This window comes from Protopterus annectens, chromosome 2.part1, assembly GCF_019279795.1.
Source record: "Protopterus annectens isolate FY-2018-M chromosome 2.part1, PAN1.0, whole genome shotgun sequence".
NCBI classification, from domain to species: domain Eukaryota; kingdom Metazoa; phylum Chordata; order Ceratodontiformes; family Protopteridae; genus Protopterus; species Protopterus annectens.
This window is the reverse complement of record NC_056729.1, coordinates 514,997,341-515,019,785: the sequence shown is the minus strand read 5'-3', so window position 1 is coordinate 515,019,785 and position 22,445 is coordinate 514,997,341. Positions and strand designations below refer to the sequence as shown.

The 22,445-nt window shown below is 38.2% G+C and overlaps 1 protein-coding gene across 3 annotated transcripts in view; it reads right to left on the bottom strand.

Moving 5' to 3' along the window:
- Window positions 1-361: 361 nt before the first annotated feature.
- The window catches only part of LOC122794129, a 594,614-nt gene continuing 572,530 nt past the window's right edge, over window positions 362-22,445 (bottom strand). For all 3 annotated transcript variants that reach the window (XM_044062306.1, XM_044062307.1, XM_044062308.1), the window contains one exon: window positions 362-773. In XM_044062306.1, the coding sequence (XP_043918241.1) occupies window positions 679-773 (95 nt within the window). In that variant the 3' untranslated portion in view covers window positions 362-678. The remainder of the gene's footprint in view (window positions 774-22,445) is intronic.

Sequence of the window (22,445 nt, the reverse complement as noted above, 5' to 3'; positions counted from 1 at the left end):
ATGCAGAAAATCAATACCAGAAAACAGATCACCACCATAGATTTCTGTTATTTTTACACACAAGGTTGTATCAGCTAGTATAATAAAACACACACTACACTAATATTTCTGAATACCGCATTTCTTTGTTGCACTCTGTTGGGTTGTAAATCCAGCCTATTGCTTGATCTACTTAAAGAGGCAAAGCCAATGAAGTAAATATGCTCTTCTCAACTATGCATGGCAAACCACCTATCATGCAGAAACTATATAAATACAGTGACAAAAATAATATTGCTGAACAAACGGAGTACTATTTACTTTGTTATACACAGAAATAGCTGGCTGAACGTACAAGTGTACAAGAGTTCTTTTTTTTTACCATAAGTGTATCAGTTACTTTGAAGAAGTAATGTCTCTGTGTTTTTTTAACAAGACACAATATTACTTATTCTGTTTGACTGCTGGGCTGTTTAACATTACTGAATTGTTATTTTTGTTAAATTCAGTTGTTTGGTTGCTGGCTTTAGCTATATATTTTGTTTCCTTCATCTCTGAGTATACACTATATTTGACCATTGCTAAGTGCAAAAAGTACTTTTTGTAAATAATGTCACTGCAAGGAGAAAGTGCTAATCCAAGGTACAGCACAACTCTTCAGTGATGACATTCTTTCCCTTGGATACTCAAACATTCTTGTCACAAATTTTGATAAATGGCATCCGAGTCATCTTGTAGAACTGGAGTCTGCCTCTTTTTAGGGAGATTACGCTTGTTACTATGTTTCTGGTGTCCTGTAAAAAACAAACACATGGTTAAGTTACACAGGAAGTTTGGCACTTGAGCCAGTTTACCTTCTGAATAATGTTTACACTGCAGGGATCTTCCATTGTGTAAGCCTAAACTGATAAAGTGGAAATATTTGTTTAAGTGAATTTTAAAATGAGAATGATAGGAAAATAATAAAAAAATTGCCTTTTGTGGACATGAATAAAAAGTTGCTCTGATCACTAAATATCACCTGCCTCACTAGTCTCTCTGTAATGTATGTGTCATGATCTATATATATATATATATATATATATATATATATATATATATATATATATATACTGCTAAATCGTCACATAATTCTGTTTCTTTCATGCTGATCTGTGCATATGACACGATTTGTACATATAAGTTTCTATTTTTTCTTTCTACCAATTAATCCACTGTTCAGCAAAATAACATAAGTTTTAACATGCTCAATTCAGTGTAATGTTATTTAATGTACTATGAGTTTTTGTCGAGCTTACCGCAAAACCTCCACATATCTCTGTGCTATGTAAAGTTTTGTATGTTTTGTTGCAGAGCTTACTACAATTCCTCCACATCTTTCTTTCTTTCATGCAGGTCTGTACATATGACATGCGTGTTTTGTTTTCTTTCTACAAATTTATCCACTGTACAGCAAAATAATGTATGAAGAATTTTAACATGCTTATTTCAAAGTAATGTGTCTTACTTTATACTACATAATGTATTGTATGTTTTTTGTGGAGGCTTTCTCCCCATGACTCTGCGGAAAAGGGGATTGCTAGACATCCCAGTTGGACTATCCTGGTAAACAAATGCTAAATAAATAAATAAATAAGTAAAATAAATAAATTTTCTTTGTTCAAGGGTAATTGGAACTGTCAGTAATAGTCATGAGAAACTGCAGAGTGAGTTCACTACAGAAAAATACAGGCAGTGTCAGTATGACCTTAAAACATCTTACTATGCATCTGGTTTTGGAATACAAGGTTGAAAGTTCTAGGCCCACAGTGGGCTACACTGGCACCAAGTAGGCACCAATATATATTGCATTATTGAAAAGTGTCATCTTTCAAGGTCACAGCTCTAAAGTCTAATGCTTTTTTTCCTGAATATTCAGACTAAAGTAAAGACCTGAGAGCACATTAAGTACAAAAAGAGTTGTTCTATGTATGTTTACTTGTGGCAATGGCTGTGGGAGGTGGCTTTCTAAACATCATGGCTAACAACTTCCTTTTCATAAAAATAGGCTTGTGATTTTTTTTGAGATGTTCGTGAAGAAACACATTGATTTCACTACATTACAGCATAAACACGATGCATAAAGTATTTATAATATAGCATTAATTTTCTGTATACTGACTGTAGCTGTCTGTCTTTTGGTAGAACACAGCATAGAGAGAGACTGAAAACACTTCTTTATGATGAGCCATTTTAAATAACTATAGGAAATATCATTTTATATACATGCTCCTGTATACATTTTCTATCTTCTTATAATAGTTTAAAACTATAATGCATGGCTGTCCTTAAAAAATAAATGTATCCCCTGTCAAGAACAGGGGAATTAAGAATTGTATGACTCTACTATTAATAATGGTACACCTAAGAATGGCTTGTATCTACTGTCAAGAATATGATTTATTTGATTTTATTTATTTTACATTTGTTGACCGGGATAGTCCGACTGGATATATGTCCATTTTCAATGGAGGCCTGGGGAGAAAAGCTCCACATACCAAAAAAGAGACAGTACATACATCACTGAGTGAAACTCAGGCAGACATGTTTAGAAAAATATAGACAAAGAATACAGACAGATATCAATATACACAATGTGGGTGGCCACGGTGGTGCAGTGGTTAGCATTTTCACCTCACAGCAAGAGGTTCTCCGGTTCGATCCTTGGCTGGGGTGCCTTCTGTGCGGAGTCTGCATGTCCTCCCTGTGGTCGCGTGGGTTTCCTCCGGGTGCTCCATTTTCCTCCCACATCCCAAAGACATGCTGCAGGTGGATTGGACACTCTAAATTGGCCCTAGGTGTGAGTGCGTGTGTGTGTGCCTTCTGTGGAAGGTTGGGTGCTGGGTTGGCAACTCAACACTGTAAAACTACACTGCCAATCATGAGCGGACAGGTGATCCACTGTGGCGACCCCTAACTGGGAAAAAGCCGAAAGAAGAAGAAGAAGAATCAATATACACAATGTGCAGACTTACATCTGATTGGCAAAGATGTATCAGAAAATGTGAACATAGAATACAGTCAGATCTCATAATTCACAATGCTTAGACATTCAAATGCTATGAGGCATAGATACTTGGCTAAACAGCAGGTTGGGTAGCAAGACTTGTATTAGTGAAGTTGTTAGGTTTAGAACAAGAGCACAGCCAATGAGAAGTGAGGTATTTTTCGAGTTCTCTTTTAAATAGGGGTAGTGAGGTTTCCTTGGTAATGGTTGTAGGGAGTAGATTCCAGATTTTACTGGCTGAGTTGGCAAATATAGCATCGGCTGCAGAGTTGTTGGATTTCTGGGTCAGTGTTATTAGTTTATCAGCTGAGCGTAATGGCCTGGGGGCACTATGAGGGGTAAGAATATTTTTGAGGGCAGGGGTGTTATCAGGTTGATGGAGTATTTTATGCACTATTATAAGCTGGTTGAACTGTAGAAGGGTAGGATACTCTAGCCATCCCAGTGCTTTGAGGTTCTGGCAATAGTGGTCCCTAAAAGCCATTCCAGTAGCGAATCTGGCTATATAAATGTAACATCCTGATAATTTATTGAGATCAGTTTTGGATAGGTTGGTGAGTACAGGGGAGGCTTACATAAGGGTAGAGAGGAGGTGTGATCTTGCAATAGCTACCCTAGCTGGGGGGGGGGGCGGGGTGAGGAAAGGTTTGGCTCTGTACAGGGAGCCAAGTTTTTTGTTGACGAACTTAATAGTGTGATTGACATGCTTATCAAATTTAAGGTTGTTGTCTATTATTATGCCTAGAAGCTTTGTATGCTCATCAGGGGAGATAATGGTGTCACTGCTAGATTTGATGTTGAAGGAAGGAGGAGAAAGTCTACGGTTACGGGAGAAAAGTAGTAGCTTGGTTTTGTTAGGATTTAGAAGCAGGTAGCGATTAGCTAGCCATGTTTCTACCATGCTGAAAGTGGTCTGGGTGAGGGTTAGAAGTTGTGTAGGAGAGGAGGTGGAGCATATTAGCATTGAGTCATCTGCAAATTGGATGCAGGTGGCTCCTGGGATGGTGGTGTGCAGATCACTGATAAAGATAGAGAAAAGAAGGGGACCTAGTATGGACCTTTGTGGGACACCTAGGGTTAGAGGAAGTTGGGATGACAGCTTGCTCTGCCATAAGACAGCCTGCTGTCTGCCATTTAGGTAGGAGTGAAACCACTGTATTGCGTGTTGATCTAAACTGATGGTTTGTAGGGTATTGAGCAGTAGCTGATGGTTGACCATATCGAAAGCTTTTGAGAGATCTAGAAAGAGTGCTGAAGATAGTTTGTTGTTGTTACAATGAAGATTGATGACATTAGAGAAAGATAGAGGAACCATGGTGGTACTGTGGAATGGCCTAAATCCGTGCTGAGAGTCGGCATGCTTTCCGTTTTGAATAAGAAAGTGCATGATTTGTTTGCACTTACCAGTACAGACAACAAGCAAATTGTAAATATCAAATCAACTAACACCAGAATTATTGAAATTGTGTACATTCTGTGCCAGGTGACAACTGGTTCAGTTAAGGTTTCTTAGTAGACTCTTACAAGCACAAATGGCTACCTAAACATGGAAGGATTAGAACGACAAGTGAAGAAAAGTTCAAAAGACTGGCTTTAAATTAATGGGTCATTTTGCATCCAAAGCCGTTGCATGTAGAAGCACTCTGCAGAAATTAGAATGCTGGGTAACTCCTGCCACATCTCAAGCTGCTTCCCTAACAGCTGCTGGCTACTTTTACATATGCATATACATACATGAAAGGATTAGTAGTGGCTTAATTTAAATATATTCAGAATGAGGGAATGGTTAAGGCCTGCTCATACCAATTTCCTACTAAGAGTATTGCCTTATTTCTGTTTTCTACACATCCATGCAGCATAGCATTGTCTCAAGGGTTATTCTGTTTCTTCAGAGACTGAATTCCAGTAGACTAATACAGTATTTGATAAGGTCTGTGCTATCACACAGTCTAATATTTTGTTAAGGAGCATGTTTTGTTTTAAGGAGATTCCCCAGTTGTTCCTTTAAACTGGAAGGGAACACTGATTACCATTTTATTATTTATTTAGTGATATTATTAATTACAGTATCACTACAGACTTTCAGTGTCTTATTTTTGTGATTGCTGATTTAATATGCTTCTGTGATCACTTATTTTGTCTACATATAGCCAAAATTATAAGTGGGGGTCATATTTATGAGGCTAATTATATTATTTGGACAGACTGGAAAGACTTAGTCTCAACTAAATAGGGACAAATCTCAACAGAATCAGGGACAAACCCAGAAATAATCAGGGACACTTTCAGTGCTGTTAACTTGAAATGTTAACAGAATAAGAAAATGCAAATTAATATACATTTTCTAAAGTAAAAGAAGTCTGTAACTCTAATTTTTGTCATTATTTATCAAGTGTAACTAATCACCATTTCTCCAAAAGTCACCAGTTTAGGAGGGATTAAGAGGGGCAGAGATAAAATTTGTGGCAAAATCAGGGACAGTTGAGATGTATGTTCTGCAGGTGTTGACATCATTGGATGCCTGCATGCTTTTTTTTTTTTTTATACCTGCAAGACCAAGCCTGATTGCTCTTTTACCTGCTCCCAGTTGGCCCATTCATTCTGTCAGTGTGGAAGCTGGGGATTTCTGGGCAGGTGAAAGCCCTATGTTCCATTCGTTCTTGCCTGTGAATTCCCCGTGAGCTAAACCATTCATAACAAGAGTCAGGTAGTAGGGAGCAGGGCTAGCCTCTCCCCAGAGGAGGGGCACCCCCCCATCTGATGTCACTCTTTCAAGCTATGCTTTAGCTGTCCTCTGAAGAATTCCCTCAGCTGGCACTGTGACTTACACACAGCAGGACTGGTTTAAAAGACTCAAGCTCCACAGGTGCTAGGTATCATCCATGTGGTGAGGCAGAGCTGCATCTCTCCTCTCAGAATGGGCAAGTAGGCAGCAGCTGCTTACCCCCATTCTTCCCTTCCAGTTCCTACAGGTACCTACATTGCTATCCGAACTCCGATCACCTGCAACATAGACAGGGCTTTATGTCTTTAGTGCGTCCTTGTCTTGTATGCTTGTATTTCATGTGTTCACATTTATTTTAATTTATATTTGGTCCCGAAGAATAAAAATGGAACAATTCCACCATCAAAAAAGTAGAAAGAAGTTGGCAATTTCTATGCATTATCTGAGTTAATGAACCATTAAGACTGTGCCAATGTGAATTATGATCCAACTCTTTGGTTTTAAATTTAATGCATTATGGTTTGCTTTTTGCTTTTCAGAGAAAACAACATGAGACCAGATTCTTCAAAATACATGGACGTATTTGTAGAACAAACTACTACAATATAGATGTAACAGTGGAAATTGATGAGAGTATCTACAAGAGAGTATCCATAAGGGGATGGCACAGTGGCAGCACTGGGGTGGGTGTTCTATATGCATGCCAAATCAGGTATACATGACAAAACATAGCTTGCTGGCACTAGGCTAGCAGGATTTTAATGTATGGCATGGCATACTTGGCTGAAGGAGACCACATAGCATGGGAATTAGGTAGTTCTAGCGAGTTAAGTATTTCCATTGCACTGCATTGAAAAGACTTAACTGGCTTAGAACAACCTAACTGCCTAAAATATATTCAGGTAATCACCACACATAAAATCATTCATTACCCGGCCACCTGCCCACCCTTAAATTCTATACTACAAAAACACTCTCCTAAACATCCCTTGCAATCAAATAACCAAGTTTGACTCACTGTTCATAAACCAACTAAATCAGCAGGGTATTCTCTGTATTCTCACTCCAGCGCTAAAATATGGAACACTATGCTCACATCTATGAGGACAGACACACCCCTCCAGTCCTTCACACACACTCTTAAAAACTATCTAAAAATAAATGGCTTTGCTCATGTTCTACACCAGGTTAATAAAACAGCTCCTTAATTTGTAACTGTAACAGCATCACCCTCCATTTTGTATTTTATACAACTGATAATTTCTTGCCTCTTTTACCTATACCTTATACTACTATTATCACTATACAGCCCCCTAACTTTCCTTTCTCTCATGCTTCTTCCCTATCCGTATCCGCCACTTTACTAATAAACACAGAAGTTTCTATCTCCTACTTTCCCTCTCCTGTAATTCCTCTCCTGTCTCAACCCTGTACTATAAGATATGTACACTAAGGGATTTTTTTCTATGCCCTTTCTCCTCCATGGCTGTTGACCATCACCCCCTCGTATTGTTCATGAACCCTTTCATTCCCCCAACCACTGGGGGCGGTCCTAGTGCAGAGTTAAAAGACAGCGAGAGGGAGTTGTCATCCAGGCAGCCATGGAAGGTTTGTGCCCTCACTTGTAACTACTAATGCAAGCTGTGGGTGTGCTTTTATTTCTAGGTCTTAATCCTGGCACTAGTGGCTAGCATGCCCGTTTCTATCATTTAGGACCTAAAATATCCTCCTGCAAATGCATGTTCCCACCCACATGCTCAAAAGGGCCACCATTACTAGATTGCTTATTTATTTGCTTGTTTATTGGGGAGAAGAACAGATCTACATGGACTTTTTTCTGATTAAGTGTGAGAGCACTGTCTGGTTAAGGGACTTGCTCAGAGTCAATCGGTAAGCAGATGGAGGCTGAATGAATCAAATCCTGCACTACAGGAAGTAGTTTATTAACAGCTCATAGCCTTAATCCATTACTCTAACTGCCAGACAGTTTGTAGTGCCAAGCCCACAATCTCATTTGATGGCTGTATCTTTGACATCTACAATCCTCTGCTTAGATGATGGTGAGCAGCTAATAGGGCCATAACGCCTTCCTTCCTGCAGAATGGATCAGTTAGCACTGGACACTCAATCCCACCATCTCTGGCTCCTTCAGCATAGGAGATGTTATCTGAACTTTGGTCACCTGGGTCATTGTCAAAACGTTATCTGTCTGTGCCAAGGAGTTGTGCAAACATAATGGATTCATGGATCTCAATCATAACCTACATTTTTCAAACAACTGTGAAAAACTTATGAATCATTATCAACAGGTGATTTGATTTTTAATACTGTTTAAACTGTGGGAGAAACATTTGAAATAGTCATAATGATTTCAAATATTATTTATTCTAAAAGGCAATTTCTTGCAATTGTTAATAAATCCAACCAGTCTTAAGAGTATGAGACATTTCCATCTTCTCCCAGCTGTGGTGTTTCTAATAATCTTTGCCCTGAAACTTTCTTTTATGGACAGGAAGCCTTCAGAAATTAAACTTTATTTTTTTCACAGTGGAGAAACCAAGCAAGGAGCCTGCAGACCCTGTCCCAAACCAAGAATGAAGCTGGTCACCTAAACAGAAAACAGAAGGTGTACAGAATACAGATCCTACTAGGCTGCCTGAATGTGGAAAGACTAAACAGTAATCATGCCATTGAAATCAAATATTCTAAAGGACGGTACAGTTGTACCATGAGCTGCAACAAGTCTGTAGTTTGTTGTATATATAAAAGGATGTGTGACAACGTTGCCCTTAAATATGGGGAGGGAAGCAAACGGGACAAATCCCCTAGAGAAAATCTCTTTCATGCTTTCTGTTATTTAAGCATTTTATCTCCGTGAACATTTATCTGGTACAGATAATTTTTGCAATTATAACTAAACTTAGTAAGTTTGAAAATCAATAAAATAATTACTTAAAATAAACAAGAACAAAAACAAATTCTCACTGTTCATTTAGACAGGCTGTCCAGGAAGGATGATATTTGACAGATGTTCAGAAAGAAGCCTTAGTACTGCATTCCCATATCAGTGAAGGCAGATGATTCCACAAGACTGAAGCTAGGTAGGCAAAAGACTGTCTTTCAGAAGTTTCCAAGTGGATCCTAGGAACAGTCAGGATCCCTTTATCTGACAATTACTAGGGAATAAGGCACTAGTGGCTCTTTTAAACTGGTGGAACCCCTATTGTGTAGAACATAAAAGGTTAAAATTCAGATACTGAAGACTGATAAAACCTGAATATGGATAAAGTCCAGACTCCATTACAGGAACAGGAAGGGATGGGAGTGAGTAACCATTGTTGGCTTGCATATACACTGGGACACAGAGGCAGCTCTGACTTGCCACTTGGATGACACCTAGTGGGAGCACTAGGTGTTTTATCTTTGGAGTACAGACCTAGAAAGCCATAGAGGCACACTCTTGGCCATGGCAGCATGCAGTACAGTTCCAAGAGCCACTGAGGCTGGAGTTGCTCCACAGGGGAGGGAAGGCTATCCAACAGTACCAATAAGCTGTCCCACTCCCTACCACCTGACTTACCTCCATGGAAATTAATGAGCTGACTGGGCTTGCTGGGCATGCACAAATGGAGCAGAGGACTCTTGCCTCACTCAGGAATGCTTGGCCTCATCTGTGGAATAAAAGGGACTGCTGGGTGCAGGCATTGGAACCACTAGGCTGGATCATATGGGGATGCAAAAAAAAAAAGATATTTTAAAGCCTGATGTCACTACTGCCAACAACCAGGTCTTGAAGTATTGGGTTAATATGATAAAAGTGAACCATTAGACAGGAGCTTGGCCACAGAATTTTGCATCAGCCGTAGTCAGGCTAGACTATATTGCCTTTCATAAGCTTAAGACAAAGATCGTTATAGTAATCAATATGAGAAAATACAAGTCCACAAAATACCACTACAGGGTCCAAAGAAGATTATCGGTCACACGCTGAAGGATGACATCCAAGCAACATGAATGTTATCAGTATAACAATGATAATGTGTACCACTACCTTCACTGACTGCTTTCAATTGGCAATGTACGCAATGTGATTAATAATAACTTTTAGCAAACTAGAAAAAGTCTTCCATTTAGCACAGAGAATTAAGATTCTGAGATGTTAATAGATCCTTCTTGTAGTCCAAGGTTTGATTCTCTCACACTCCTTTTGCCTTCTGTGCTATTCTGAGCAAGTCACTGAACTAGAGTGTGGTCTGGGGTAATTACGATAGGCTCCTCTGTGGTCTCTTGGACTGCATGCCTAGTATATGCCTATGAAGAGATAATGGTCAAAGATGGTTCCTTACTCTGCTATCAATATATATCACCTAAGACAACCCTGAAACAAATTACACGTTGGAGATATAAAAAAAAACATGTATATCATCTGCTTCTGTCTTTGAAACAAAAGATGGTAATTTTCAGCTGGGTATCATTCAAAAGGCTGCTGCTCACAATCTGAAAACCAATGTAACATACATATCTCATGTATAAAAAAATCACCATATTTAGTCTGGTAGCCAAACAGACTAAAACAGATGGTAAAGCCAGAATTATTTGCAGCAAAGCATTAAGACTGTAGAACCATAGTGAGGACCAGTGAACAACAGAAATAACAATCTGCTACAAATCAGCAAACCTGGTGCCTCCAGCAGAGTCAGAAATTTATCCTCTCAAACATGCAAGACCATCCAGCACTCTAGACTATGTCAGGGAAGGAGAGGATAATAATAGTCACCTGCAGCAGGGTAGAAGCATGGAAAGTAGAAATAACACATGCAGTTGTAAAAATGCTGCATTCAGACTTAATAGGGACCAGCAGCCCAATAGATGGAATTTTATTTCTTCACATCAAGTATATCAAACATGCAGTCAATTAACTAATTAGATACCAAAACAAAATTAGCTCTGTCATCCAATAGAGTAAAGGCAATGCATGCTAATATCCCGGATTCATAGTAGCAAAACAGCATCAAGGTTTCCATTTTAAATATTTCAAGATGGCAGCATGTATATTTTAGAACATATCAGAGCAGAATAAAGCTAAATTTTGGGAAATGCTTGCATACTGCAAGTAGGTAGTGAGAAACAACAAGATCTACAGAAAACCACCTCTAATTTAGTCTGGGACCTGCTAGCTCATCAGGAACTGGAGAAAGAAAGCAGAGCAATAGAAGTAGAATGCTGTTTTCTAAAACCATGTAGCTCATCATGGCGCAAACTATGGGAACATTAATGGGTGTTAAGCTAAGCAGCAGTGTTGATCTGACTGTTTCCCTAGTATCAGTATGATTCTCAAAAACATTAAAGTTTGTCCTCCACAGCCATGAGAGGATTTCCTTCAAGCTGTGCTACATGTCAATATTCAATGCATTGAATTACTGTTCCACTATCTATTTATTTATTTACTTACTATTTGATAACTGGGTAGTTGATCTAGTCTGTTGGTCCTATTCAGCTACAACCATTGGCTGGAGCAGAAAATAAACTAGTTTTAACAAAAACAAAGAATACAGTGGCTTATCACAAAGTGTCATCATCACCATCATTAACACCCTTTTCCCCATTTTTCTATGTGGGTTGGGGTGTTGTGACAGCTGTTGCAAACTCTCTCGATGAACCTCACTCCTTCTCTGCATGTATTGATCCCACAATTCCCATTTTTTCTTATGTAATTTGCTTGTGCCCTTTTCAAAAGATCCCAGTTCTAGTTGTTTTATAGGTTCATAGGTTCATACTAGGCTATCTGCCCTGGGGCATTTATAAGCCTAGCCCGATTGTGTTTGGCTTACGCCACCCCTTGATTTGAGTATACTGTGCCCTTTTTAAAGTTTAGTTTACTGCGCCTCTGTCTAATAGTGACACGGAAGTAATCCCCGGGACAAACTTATGATCCCCCATCCACTCATCAAGATTCTTCTTGAAGAGAGTCAGTGAGGTGCTCTGCCTAACATGAATTGGAATTCTATTCCAGAGCAAAGGGAGCCTCTGGGTTATGAATCTGTCCCTCCAGCATGTTCTATTTATTTCTGTGCTGAGGTTCAAGTCCCTCGAGCGCGTGGCTCTAAGGGATTTAGATTTACTGAGGTGGAGCATGTCCATTAATTCTGGGTTGGACATAGCTTTATATGTAAGGCATAGATTGCCTCGAAGTAGGCGGTATGCAACTGAGTAGAGCTGGAGTTTTTTTAACCGAGCAGCATATGGCATCTGTTTGAGTCCCTTGATCCTCCTGGTGAGGTACTTTTGGGGTCTTTCTAATTGCTGCAGGTGTCGGGTAAGGTACATCCCAAAGGGGGCATTGTATTCTATGATGGGCCTGATGAGGGATGAATAAAGAGGCACGATTACCTCTCTTGATCTAGATGTGAATCCTTTCATGATGAGGTGGGCTATGTAGAAGGTCTTTCTAACCACTTTGGCAATGTGGTTGTCAAAGGAGAGATTGCTATCAACTTGGGTCCCCAGATCCCTAATTACTTTCTCTGTACTTAATGGGTTACCACCTATGTGATAATTTGTGGGCACATTGTTTTTGCCAAAGGGTATGACTATACACTTTTTGGCATTTAGCTTTAGACCATGGCTCTGGCACCTGTTATCTGTCTCTGCGAGACCTTTTTGAAGGATGTTTGTGTCAGCTGGAGAGTCGATTATGGTGCCCAGTTTGCAGTCATCTGTGAACTTGGTGAGCCATAGTCCTCCCACGTTGGCCTGTACCTCAGAAAAGTAAATACCGAACAAGAGAGGTCCCAGGACAGAACAAAAAAATCTATAATAAAATATAATATAATAAAATATATAATAAATGAATATAATATAATAAAATATATAATAAAGAATCTTTGTTACTATCTTCACTGCTTCTAGTAAAGATGGTTTAGACTTTGGTTTCCAGTTTGTAGTAATTGCTTTTTTGGCAGCCATCATAATTAGACTCAGCAAGGCCTTACTGTATCGGGGAAATTCCAGTTCTGTATCATAGCTCAAAAAGTAATTTCCTTAGTTACACCAATTTACTTATCCTGTATCTCTGACAGGGCAGTCTCCAGGGGAATCTTTAAAGATGCAAACTCATTACACTCCCAGAAAATATGTTCTTAGTTACCCCTTTCTTCTCTGTCACACCTCCAACATTTGCTGTGTAACTTAGGAAAAATTCTTTGGAGTCTACTTGGGGGTATAAACATACCTATATAAACACTTCCAAGCAAAGATCCTAAATCTTTTAGATGTTGTTTCATATTTGGGAGAAATACGTATATCCCCCAATTGTTTCTTTGTGAATTGTTTATCCGGTCTCTCTTCTCAATCCTTTCTAACTTTCTCTGTTTGATTTTTATAGTTATCATGCAATATTTTATATGCTCTACTAATTATTCATTTCTTATTGGCAACTTCTGTTTTGGATTCTACTAAAAACTCTACCAGTGCTGGTCTTTTGTTTAGGACTCCCCTATTTCTTTATCTTTACCTATACTCTGATATCAATCCTTAATAGGGAAGGCAGTATCTGAAGGTAATCTCTAACCTGCAATCCAGATAAGTTCTTTGCGTCACCGCATTCCGTTACCTTTCCCTCTCTAGTTATTTGCTCCCAATACCTTGGTTCCTTTGCAAGTTTTCCCCAATAAAGTCCATCCCCCTCTTGCTTATTGTCTGTATCCCTAACTGCAGTCATCCCTATCAGAAGAATCTCATTTCTCCATTCCTGTGTTAACTTAATTTACTTAGAATACTTTCTGCTACTTTATGAATATAATATTCTGTATGATTATTGTTATTCTCCTTAAAGGTCTGCATTCAAAATCCCAGTCTCTCCTTGTTTCTTGAGCTTTGCCCTGTTTCATCATCATCTCTTTCCACTTTGAATTATAGTTTTCTGCTTGTGCTATGTATAAGAGCCTTAACTGTATTACTCCGAAATAGCCCTTCAAATCATGTAATCCCACTCTGTCTTGTTCTATTGGAAGAATAAGTTTATCTCACTTGACTCTTACCATCTTCACCTCCCAGATAAAAATCCTTCATCTCAGTATTAATTACTATCTACAACCTCTCCTTTGGCTGATAAAAATGTGCCTAACCTGTGTATAAGACTAAAGGGACTGAAACTATTTTAACTGCTTCTGTCTTACTATTGATATCCATATAAAGGAGATTCCACTTTCTCAGTTTTTGTATTATCTTTTGTTTAGTCTCTGCCCACATAACCTTAGCTGCCATACTGGAATAATTTTTAATCCATACTTCTAAATACTTCATTTTACCATGTCCCCATAAATATAGATATTGCTGAACCAGTTTATGTGTGGGTACATAATTTATAACTATTGCCTTTGTTTTAGCTTCATTAATTTTGTGTCCCAAAAAGATTTGAAACCGTGTCAATATATTCCACAACACTCTAATGCCCCTTTCTGGTTTTGTCAGGTATAAAATAATATCATCTGCAAATGGAGCCAGCTTTTCTTGACTGCAATACCAATTATATCCTTGAATTTCTGAGTCTCTTATTTTCTTTGCCAATTGTTCTAAATATAATGTACATAACAAAGTGGAGCAAGTACACCCCTGCTGGGTTCCTCTATTCAAGCAGAAATTATCAGAGATGACCCCACCCACTTTAATTTTTGCTTCCTATCCTTTTTATATCCTCCTAATCAATCTTATAATTTTATCAGGGGTTGCAAATGCTTCCATTGCTCTGCTCATAAGGTCCCAGCTTACTCTGTCAAATGCTTTCTCTGCATCAAGATCCACCAACAACAGTGGTATTCTTTTACATTATGCTTCCCTCTGGATCATTAATGCTCTGTTAATGTTGTCAAATATTTGCCTCCCCTCCACAAAACCACATTGACCCATATCTATCAATTTTGGTATTACTTTTGCCATTCTTTTAGCCATTCTAGACATAAGCACTTTATAGCCATGGTTTAGTACTGAAATGGTGAATCCAAACAATATCCAGCACAAGGGAAAGATGAAAAAATATTTTAGAAATTTAATGTGGCAAATCCCATGAATACAATAAAAGCAAACCGGTTTCGGCTACAAAATTATAGCCTTCTTCAGTGCATCAAAAAACATTCATTAGGGCAAACCCTTACAGCTGCTTATGTATATCAAAATCCTAGTCACTTAATTGAAATAATTTATCAATTGGTTCAAACCAGAACTAACTTAACTCATTCAAGCCTGGTTTAAATAGAGCACCTAACCTAATAATCCATGCAGATTCTTTTTGGTTTAGTAAATTATGCCATGCAGCTTTACATAACTTATTCATATGAATTTCGTCTATTATGGTAAAGGTGAATTTAGTAGTTTTATGTGTTAAAGTATGTTTATAGAGGGCATTAGAAACCATTTTATTTCTTATTTCACTTAGATGTTCACTGATTCTATGTCTGAAGGGTCTGGATGTTTGTCCAACATAAAATGAAGAACAAAAACAAGTGGCCAAATAAACAATCCAATCACTACTGCAATTTCCAAAACATCTTATTTCATAAATTTTGGATGTGTTACAGCTAGTAAATTCCTTAGTTTGAGATACATGTGTGCAAGCACTACAATGACCACAAGAAACACATCCTGATAGTATATCTCCAAATAGGGTTCTTTGTTGGCTGATAGGTGGACTGTAATGTTTGTAATGAGTTAGATATGAGTTGATAGTTCTACCTGTACGATAGGAAAATAGACATCTGGGGTTGAGCAGTTCACTCAGTTTGTCCTGGGCTAACAAAATACCCCAATGTTTATTTATTATGTTTTTAAATCTACTGCTATTGGTCCCAAACGTAGTAACTAGCCTAATTGGTTGTGGAATATGATTTTCAGCCTGAATAGTTCTATTCTTGTATTGTAACAATTGGCACCTGTCTATTTGATCAAGCTGATGTAATGTTCAAATGATAGGTTCCTGATGATATCCTCTGATAAGTAGCCTATTAGTTAAATCATCTTGGCAGGCTTTAAGAGTTTGTTCAGAGGAACAAATATGTTTAATACGTAGATATTGAGACTTGGGAATATTGTTGATGATGTGGCGAGGGTGATAGATGGAGGCATGTAACAAGGTGTTATATTCTGAAAATTTTCTGTATACTTGTGATTCCAGTGTATGATCCTCCTGTCTGGTTATGATGACATCCAAAAATGTTATTTGTTGATATTCAATGTGCAATGTAAACTGAATACCCCACTTATTCTCATTAAGGTATTGTATAAATTCATGCACATATTGCTGATCCCCCCCCGCCACACCATCCAACAATCGTCCAAATATCGTCTCCTAATATCAAGCTGGTCCAAAAAATATATTGTGATTATCATCATATATTAACTGTTCCTCCAAAAAACCCATAAACAGGTCGGCATAAATGGGAGCAAAAGATGCTCCCAGAGCTGTACCACAAACCTGCCAGTATGATTTCCCATGAAAATAAAAAACATTTTTCGACAGCACGTGTTCAGTTAAACATATAAGGAGTGTGTTGAACCCAGGAGTGTATAGTTGTGACTTGTCAAGCCAAAACTGAATAGCCTGTAGTCCTGCCCAGTGTGGTATACTAGTATATAGGGAGGTTACATCTAGTGTACATAGACACCAAGCTGATTTCAGTTGTGTATCCTGAATAATATTGAGAAGTTGTGTAGTGTTCTTCAACCTAGACCTAACCATGAGTAGCAAAGGTTGCAAATGTTCTGGTCTGCTGAGATACTCTTCCCTGCGTATTTTTGGTTTGGTCTGCTTAGTGTTGAAATGGGCCTATATGAAGCTGGATCTGATGGATCTCTACCCTGTTTAGGTATCTCAGCTACTGCCACTTCCTTCCAGGATGTTGGTACTTCTCCTCCTCTTAAAATACTGTTAAACAAAAACTTTCCAGATCTTTATCAGTTTTTTCCCTCCTAGCTTCCAAAGTTCTATAGGAATACCATCTATTCCTGAGGACTTTCCTGAAGATTAGTTATACAGCACCATTTTTATCTCATCTCTTCCTATCATAACTGTTAGCAATTGAGCCTCCTCTACCTCTAACCTTGGCATATTTAATTCATCCATAAACATTTCCATTTGGACCTTTCCTTGTTGTCCATATTTCTCTGTTTTATACAGACTTTCATAGAATTTCTGAAATATTTCTAATACTTCTTCAGAATAACACCCCCCATTAATGTTGAACCTAGTACAAAACTACTAGGAGTAAAGATAGATGACCAACTCAAGTTTGATCTACATTTAAATTACTGCATCAAAAAGACACACCAAAAACTTGGCCTTCTACTAACTAAACTAGAGTCTACCTACAACAAGGTTGTCAGATTTGCTGCTCACCAAACTTATACATTGCATCACTGTCTTTCACTAAGGTACCTAAACTGTCTGGAATTCCCTCACCAGCTTATACTCTCTCAACTACAAATAATTCACTCTATACTACACCTGAAATCCTTCTGCCCTAGCCTATCTCCCCTCATCTCCCAATATTCCCCCACTAGGTCCCTACGTAGCTCTGACCTTAACCTACTACAAATATTCAAATCTAAGACTAAAATCTGCTGCAACCTCTACAGCTACAGTCCTACCATATCACAGAGCAAATTACCACTAGAAATCAAGTCCCTCAAACATCCAAATCAATTCAAAACTGCCACTAGAGAGTACCTCCAAACTCACTGGTCCGGCCTCTGCACTCATCCTCCCTGATCTAGCCCATTAATTCATATGTAATCACCAAAACGTCAAACCTTTTTAGCTCGTAAACCTCTTAACAGTATCACTCTTCTCCATCTCTTCTAATGTCTAATGTCTTTCTAATGACACACATCTCATGAAATAGCTACATATACTATGAACTCTTTTCACTGTTTATTGAAAATGCTTGTATCAAATAATTTCTCTTATGTATGCTTATTATGTTTTTTTTCCAGGATTATTTTTCTGATGAAATGTATTTCATTGTATGCATACACTGTAACCCGCTGACACCATTAACACTAAAATTCTGAAACTGTAGAGCTTTTCTCCCTGGGCCCCCACTGAAAAAAGGCTACTTAGCTCAGTCAGTCAACAAATGTAAAATAAATGAATAAATAAAGTTTGAAGGTAAGTGGTTAAGCCAGACTAGCCACTGCTCGCACACATCTACTCTCTACCCTCCTCTACGGCTCCCTAGTATTTACAAACATTCATAAATCTGACCTAAATAATCTGGAATCATGCTACAACAAAATCGCCATGTTTGCCACAGGTCACCCTTACAGAACCCACCACTGCTCTGTACTCTCCCAACTTAAATGGTTAGCACTACCAAACCTTCTAACATTTAACCAACTGTCCATAGCCCACAATATAAATTCACAAACCTAACAACTGCCCAGCGCTCACCAATCTAGTCCAATCCAACAGCAATCCTAGATCACTAAGATCCTCAAATAAACTATTGTTAAAAATTACCCAAGCCCACAACACACAAGGCACAGCCCTCTTTTCCCATAAAATTTCCAAACTGTGGAACACTCTTCCTCAACCTATGGCTAAAACCCCAGCATTCATGAGTTTAAAAACCTCCTTAAGGAACATCTAGCAAAACACTGGCTCTGCTCCTGCCATACTCCTGGTTAAGCTACCTACTACTCCCTTATATTACTCTAAACTAGCTCGTTCTCACACCTACAACTATTAACTGCTATCTTGTTTCTACTCTTGGTTTCAGTTCTCAATGTATACACACATACTGCTTTGTCTTTAACTGTTATGTAGACTGCATTTCTCTATCTTGCAATTACTGTATCACACCGTTTTCACTATTAACTCATGCAGCCAGTTTTTACCACTGTGCCATTTTGTGTTAAATTTGTTAATTATTGTTATAACTAATGTAGCTACTGACTTGCTTTGTACATTGTTGATTAATATATGTTCAATTTGATTGTTTAATACTGTCTATTTTATGTATGGAGATTTTCTCCCCAGGCCTCAGCTGAAAATGGGCCTCATGCCCAGTCAGACACTACCCGGCAAACAAAATAAATAAATAAATAGGATGATAAGAGTGGTAGCCATTTAACCTTGAAAATTGTGCCACAATGATGTACAGTGCGGCTAGTCAGATGAATAAATCTGAGAATCTTACTTTGAAGTGAAGTGCTATTCTGACAGACACTGAGGAAATAATAGGTAGCGCATATTCAAGCCTTGAAGGTGAAACATTGGTGGTAATTGCACAACTAGCTTCAGAATTAGCAGGTGGACAGGTTAGAATATTAGTAGGCAACTTTAAATTGTACATAAACTTTAGCTATTGTGAAATGTATGTGATGTTGAAAGAAAACACTGTCATTTAATGTAATTCCTAGGGATTTTTGTGAAAGGGAATGTACCAAACAATGGCTGAGGATTTTGTTGCATCTATGGAGAGTAGGTCAGCCAGTTCCAAATCATGGAGAAGTCATTTTCCAATGCTATGACTACCTTATGGGTAGATTTGTTGTCTTTGGTAAGTACTATATTGTCTGCAAAGAGTGCTATATTCAGATTTGGCAAGCCCCAAGGAAGACTGCTCATGTATAAAAAGAAGAGAACAGGTCCTAAGTCAGATCTTTGTGGGATACATGTTAACAGAAGCAAACAAGGAGTAATCATTTTGAGCAGATATACAAAAGGCTGTGTTATATAAGCAATTCTTAAACAACTGTGTCACTTCAAATGAGAAACCATAGTCAATTTAGTAAGTAGAATGCTAACAATTTCAAAGGCTTTTGTTGACAACAGTCATGGCTTTGTCCTTCATACTGCATCATTTGAGCCAATTAGTACATTTTCCCTACTTTCACAGTTAATATTTTCCCCTCAAAATCTAAACCACTTTTCTATTTTCTCAGAATTAATACATCTGTATTTCTCTATCAGTAACATTTTTAATGTCACATATGATATCTGTAAGTTTAATGTAACAAATCCTGTGATTCATTCTCTCTGTAACATGGCCCAATGAACTCCTAAAATAGGTTTTGTAAAAGAAGCAATCCCCTTTTTAATTGGATATAGAAGCCGAGAAAATTATCCCAAAGGATGAAGTCAAGACTTGACTACATGAAATTCTCTAGTCCACTTCTGCAATGACATGGTTGAAATTGCTTCAGCACTGAAATGTACTTTTGTATAAAACAGCTGTGTCAGATCTGCAGTGCTTAAAGTAGCAGCCTATGATTATTATAGTAAACAAGAAGAATGCAATGCACTTGCTAAATAGCTTTTACACTCACTTCCAACAGCCGTATCCCCTGTTTTGCAAACAGAGGGGAGCGGCTAGTTTAATTTAATAGTGAAAAGACTAGGAAATACTACCTGGAACCACTTGTCTACCGATCTTAAAAAGTTAAAAAACAAGAAATCATTAAGAATCATTAAGCACTTTAAAGATGTTCTGAAAGAACATCTCCTTGCCATCTCTCATATTAATGCAAATACTAAATACTGTGTACAAGCCAAGAAACTCTACCATAGTTTTAGACTGTTAATGCCTTATATTGTGAATGTATTTTACTTTGTGTATATAGTTTATATGTGTGTGTGTCTGTGTACCTGTGTATATATATCTAAATCTATATATATATATATATATATATATATATATATATATATATATATATATATATAAATATAAATACACACACACACACATACACACACACACACACACACACACACACACACACACACACACACACACACACACACACACACACACACACACACACACACACAAACATATATATACAAAAAGAAAAACAACTAAATGAAAACTCCAGCTAAGGTAGAACTTCCAATGAGTGACCTCCCAAACCTCCTGTAACAGAGGCACATGGGATATATGCAAATGACCCTTATATATGCAAAAACTGATGTGTCAGGCTTCTTGTTCTGTAGCAAAATGATCACTGATTGCATAAATGTATTAGTGTATGTCATACTTAGAAAAAAATGACATCAGAGCAGAAGCCAAAGTAGCTCCAATTGTAGAGAAGGTCAAAGACAATAGATTACAGAGGTTAGGGCAAATGTGCAGGACGGTAGAAGATAATGTGGTAATGAAGATTAAGGACAGGCAGGAAAATGGCAAGAGGAAATGAGGATCTCCAGCCAAGACATATACAGACTGTTAAAGTGTATGACCCACTGGAACTCATACATGAACAACTCACCATAAACAGGGTCTTGCACCATATTCTTGTAAGGTATAAGTCTCCCACCATGTCCCAAAAAACCCATACTACCTATCTCAATGTACTAAAGTCCCTCACCGTTCAATCCAATATGATCTTCATGGGAGAGCTCAACTACCCCTCTATAGATTGGGAATCCTACACCACTTCTACTGCACAAGCCCAGTGATTCTAAACTGTATTAATACCAACATGCTAGAACAGTTGGTCCATTCTCCTACCTGGGTATAAACATTCTTAACCTTGTACTCATGAACACGAGGGAGTGATGTTCCGCAGCCAAAGTAATGTCCTTATTTATCAGATCTAAGGCAGTATTGCTCGAAATAAAAATTAAATCCAGGGACCTAGAAAAATCAAAAACCTTTAGGAACTATTCTAAGACTTATCCCTTTCAACTAAGCAATACCTTGGCTAAATTCCAAGCAACCCAAACCCAGTAAACACTATAGCATGTGCTGAGCTATATACAAAATCCTTGCACAGCCATATGGATAGCTTTACAGAGCGAGCTGCACCCACTCGTATTAAGAATAAGACAAAGTCAAAGATAAGCCAAACTGGCGGAATCACAATATCAATCAGTTAAGAAACAAACAAAAAAAATCTTGGTCAAGCATAGGAGGAACAAAGCCCAACACACTAAATGCCCTTGACCAATCTAAATAGGAAGTTAAGAGGATTAATTAATACTTCAAAGGAAACATTTGACAAAAGAAATAGGTTCTCAGGTAAAAGACAACCATAAAGCTTTCTACAGCTATGTCCATAACCTTAAGGAAATATGCAGCAATGTGCAGAACATATTGTAACTGTCATCATAACCTGGAGGCCACTGCCAACTTTTTGGCTGATAGATTCAGCTGAGAGATTCAACTCAAATCCTCCCACTACCCCCAATAATCTAAAGGAAATACTGCATACCATAATCCCCCCAAACATTACTGGAGAACAGGTCATCAGTGCATTTTCCAAGGCCAAAAACACTGCATCGATGGGCTTTGATAACATCCCGGGATGCTTACTAAATAGTATGAAACATGCACTTTCTGATCCACTTGAAACTACTGGAGCCTGCAGTCACGTTTTCTTCCCAAGGAATGGAAGATGGCTACAGTCATTCCCCTGCACAAAGGAGGTCCAAACACTGAGACAGGTAACTACAGGCCCATAAGTCTGACCAGCCTCATATGTAAGGTCATGGAAGAAATCATCACAGACTCGATAAACAAGGACATAGGTAAACTGCAAATGTGCTATGCTGGACCCATAACAGTTTGGCTTTGTTTAAGGAAGGTCATACCTATTAAATCTGGTGGACTTCTTTGAGAGAGAGTCACCAAAGCAATGGATGAGGACAAGACAGTACCCACAGCTTACCTTGTCCTTGCCAAGCCTTTTGATACAATACTC